The sequence below is a fragment of the Onthophagus taurus genome, chromosome 3 (assembly GCF_036711975.1).
Source record: "Onthophagus taurus isolate NC chromosome 3, IU_Otau_3.0, whole genome shotgun sequence".
In the NCBI taxonomy this organism is placed as follows: Eukaryota; Metazoa; Arthropoda; class Insecta; order Coleoptera; family Scarabaeidae; genus Onthophagus; species Onthophagus taurus.
Genome location: NC_091968.1, coordinates 1,478,048 through 1,482,017, shown reverse-complemented (window position 1 = coordinate 1,482,017; position 3,970 = coordinate 1,478,048). Strand labels below are relative to the sequence as shown.

Here is a 3,970-nt window from a genome sequence, read left to right as displayed (position 1 = left end):
ATTAAATGGTTGGAAATTCAAGTTGAAGGGGTGTTCGTTTATTATGAACACCCCGTTGGACGGGGAGATTTGAATTGGGTTTGCGTGTCCCACGTTCAGGTAGCGTGCATGTCAAATGATGGAACTAATTACGTCGTCGATGTATGCGTCACAGTGAGGCGGCGCGATCTCGCATTTATCGCAAGTGTTGAAAATCTAAATTAGCGCCGTGTGTACTTTAAACGTCCTCATAAATCACCCTTACTTTTATTTTAAACAAAACCAAAAAAATTAACCAAAAACGATTGTAAAAGGAACAAAAGATTTATTTCGCTTTTTAACAACACAACCAAACTTAATTTTAATACCCTTATTATTTCTCTGGGAAAATCTCCGCTATGCTAACCCCAGTCATGTAATTTTTCACCAATTGCGTTACTAACGTTTTAATAATTTCGGATACAGGCCCGTTTAATTCTTTTGATATCTCAGATGCGTTTTCGTTCAAAACTTTATTGGTTTCCTCGCTAATTCTGGGATTTCCAAACAAATTATCTAACTTGTAAAATTGTTTTTGACTCTTTAATTTTAAAGTGTCACTTTTTACGTTTATATAATCGGCTCCGTTCTTTTTTACGAGGTCGTAATTAAAACCATATTCAACATTAACATCATCTAAAAACCCAAAAAAAATTAATTAAATTAATTAAAAAGGAATTTGAATCATTACAAATTGATATATTTAATGGACCGTGTCCTCTTAAAGGTACCAATAATCTTCCATCAACCTCATAATCCCCAACAATTGTGATATAATCGAAATGAAGTTTGGCCGTGAATTTTTTATTGTCGAAATCGGCGCTAAAAAATTATTAATTGCGATTTTTTTATAAGAAATTATAATTATAAAGATTGCGAAATAATTTTAAAAAGAGCAAGGAAATCTCCTTCTTTTGCTTACGTTATATCTTGAAGATTGACTGTGTCAAGGCCGGATGCTATTATGTCCGTTGCTTTTAGTTTAAGACCTTGGCCGGCTTGTAATTCGACTTTTGGCAACCGAAGAGGAACCATTGGGGGAACCTTGAACGTTCTATCACCTATAATAAAGATCGAAAAAGGATTTATGGGCAACGTTTTCTTTTGCATTTAAAGAGAAAATCGCAAATCTTTAGATTTTTTTTTAATTTCTTGTAAAATCAATTGATATTCATCTATTCAACCGCGATTTCCTATTTAATTGACTTGCATAAAGAGGAAAAACCATCACCTGAAAAATCGATTAGAGACCGGTTTTAGTTTCCATTTAGTTTTAATGCTAATGGATTTGATAATATTAATGTAAAATCCATTTGTTGTAGTTTTCCGTCGTTAAATGAAGAATAAAGGTCGACATTTTAACATTAATTCTAACACAATGTTGTTGTAAGACTTGGCGGCGATAATTTAACGGGTAATTATCGTGCAACTAAATAAACGTGTCAATAGGTTAAAAAAGAGAAAGTGTTAATTCTTTCTTATACCTGTTAATTACTTGTTTAGTTTTTATTGTTAAATTAATTAATAATTAATAATCTTACCTTTCAAGACAGAGGGAATTGCTAATTTTCCATTTTCGGTAGCGCATTTAGAAAATTCTTGTGGACTTAAAGTTCTCGCACATGTTTTTATGTACGAAGCTAAAAACAATTTATTTGATTAAAAACTTGAAAAATAGATTTTTTTAATTAAAACTTACGAAGTGATGCGCAATTAACTGTGACTATAACAACAAGGAAAACAACAACTTTAAACGTAGACATGTTCTTGACGAAGCTTCGTTTGGTATTAAATGAAATCAACGAGTTTCCTCGGGTTTTTATCGATGGTTTTTATTTTTTTTCCCTCTTATTTTATACCGGCTACGGTAAGATTATTATGTCTATTTTTGGGTAGCAGTTTAAAATGGGGGAAACACGCGTTTTTGAACTTTGATGTTGAATAATAGACGAGATCTCCTTGGATTAAAATCTTTTGTGGTTTTTAGATTCAAAGCGAAGCATTATTTTTTTGTTTAAAGTTTACGGCTCATTATAAATGTTTCTCTACATTTATAATGATGTTATTTTTTTGTGGCTATTTTAAAAAATATATTCAACAAAATGGACATATACGTTTAGAGTTAATCGTTTCTGAGTAAGTGTTTTTTTTATTGGTGTTGTTAAGGTGTCAAGTTCAATGTTGATTATTATTATTTATTGCTTTTTACGAAACTACTGTACAAAAGATTTATTTATTTTACAATAGCTAACAAAATAGAAGTGCTGAAAAAAAACCAGAGTGTGATCTCAGTACATGTCCTTTTCTTCGAATTTTTGCCACTTTTCGTGTTATACGTCATTAGCCCAAGTGCAACATTTCGCCGAAATTCCAGCAAAGGGTTTTTTAAGGGTCATTTACAAAAACAATATCTATTAGTCCACAACAAATTTTATGCCATAATTTCTTAGATCGTCTTGCCACTGCGTAACACTGTCTAAGTCTCTCGGCATAAGTACCTCCGTTCATAAATTTGTTGTAATCCTTTACAACGCTAGGGCAAGGGACTTCCACTGAAGAACCATCTCTTTGCATTCGTGATTTTCGGTATTACCGTGAAGATTTTAGATAAAGTGAACCACTTTGTTGTCCTTTCACTTGAAAACCCTTATATTTTGTGAACTGAATCTATAATCATAATCACCTCGTATCATTTGCCTATCAGATACAAAATTTTTTGGAATAAACTTTTTGTTTGCTCTTGTAGTTGCACACGCAAATATATTTTCTACTTTTATGGTTGTATTTTAATTTCTCTACAAGAGCTACAGAGGAAAAAAAAATCGGAGTAGAGCACTCTTTTTCGCTCCATTCCTTTTTGGTCAGAAATAAAATAACTTTTTCTCCTAACCTGTAGTCCTTCCATTCTTCATTTGTAGCACCAATTTTCTCTTGATACACATCGAATCGCAAAATATAACCTTTCCTCTCAGCCACTTTTGAATACTATTATTGATTCAACTACGGATAATTCCCTTGTACCGAAATATAACGATTCAAAGATTTCATTTAGTTTTAGAATGAAAGGTCGAAGTTTGAACAGTTTATCGTTATTAGTGTGATTATTGTTGCAATGCAAATTTGATAAAATCTGATCAAATCTATTCCGGGACATAATGTTTGTGACCAAGGTAATTCCTAGATCATTGCTAAAATAATGACCAATAGTGTTTCCAAGAAGGTAGCCCATGAACGAATTTATATCAATAAATGCATATTATACCATAAATGCGTATACATTTGACTGGTAAACTATAATTTCAGCAACAGGCTTAAGGAATGTCAAGAAAATATCTACTAGACCATCTTTTAAATTGTAGTCCCTTCTAACAAATTCCTTCTGGGTTGTTATCAATAATCATGTTTGCCAACTCATCGAGTACTTTATTCGCTTCTTCAAGAAGTTCTTCATATGTAAGAGCCTTATTTTTCCACCAACACATTTTTATCGAGGTAAAAAGAGTTACAATCTGAAAACAATGATACGAAATAAATTCACCGAAACACAAACCAAATCAGTTTGATGGTACTTCTGAGTGCAATGTAGAAAAACACTTGTATATGTGTAAAATGTAAAATTCTCGCTTATTTTTAGGAAGAACCATCTACTAACACAATAAGAAAGTTTCCAATTTATACCCTCGAACATCTACCACGTGCACTGATTTTTCGTGTTTACCAATATAACGACTAACTGCTCAGTTTCCAAATCATCTTTTTATTTTACAGGCAAATAATAATATACTTTTTGTAATTCGCTACGGTAATGGAAGCTATAACAGTACTCAAACGGGTGCTGTAATGAGACTCCTTACAGCATCCGATGCTGTAATGAGATTTTAGTAACATTTTATGGAACAAGTTCAAGTTGGTGACATTGGGTCATTAATTTTTCTAGTTGTCAATGTGACAA

The 3,970-nt window shown here is 32.1% G+C and overlaps 1 protein-coding gene across 1 annotated transcript; it reads right to left on the bottom strand.

Moving 5' to 3' along the window:
- Window positions 1–284: 284 nt before the first annotated feature.
- Window positions 285–1,840, bottom strand: LOC111417133 (protein takeout-like). The gene is made up of 5 exons (XM_023049324.2): window positions 1,718–1,840; window positions 1,560–1,658; window positions 941–1,079; window positions 710–840; window positions 285–654 (listed from the first exon to the last, which is right to left on the bottom strand). Exons 1-5 carry the CDS (start codon window positions 1,779–1,781, stop codon window positions 353–355), a joined length of 735 nt encoding a protein of 244 aa, XP_022905092.1. The 5' UTR covers window positions 1,782–1,840; the 3' UTR covers window positions 285–352.
- Between the last annotated feature and the right edge of the window lie 2,130 nt (window positions 1,841–3,970).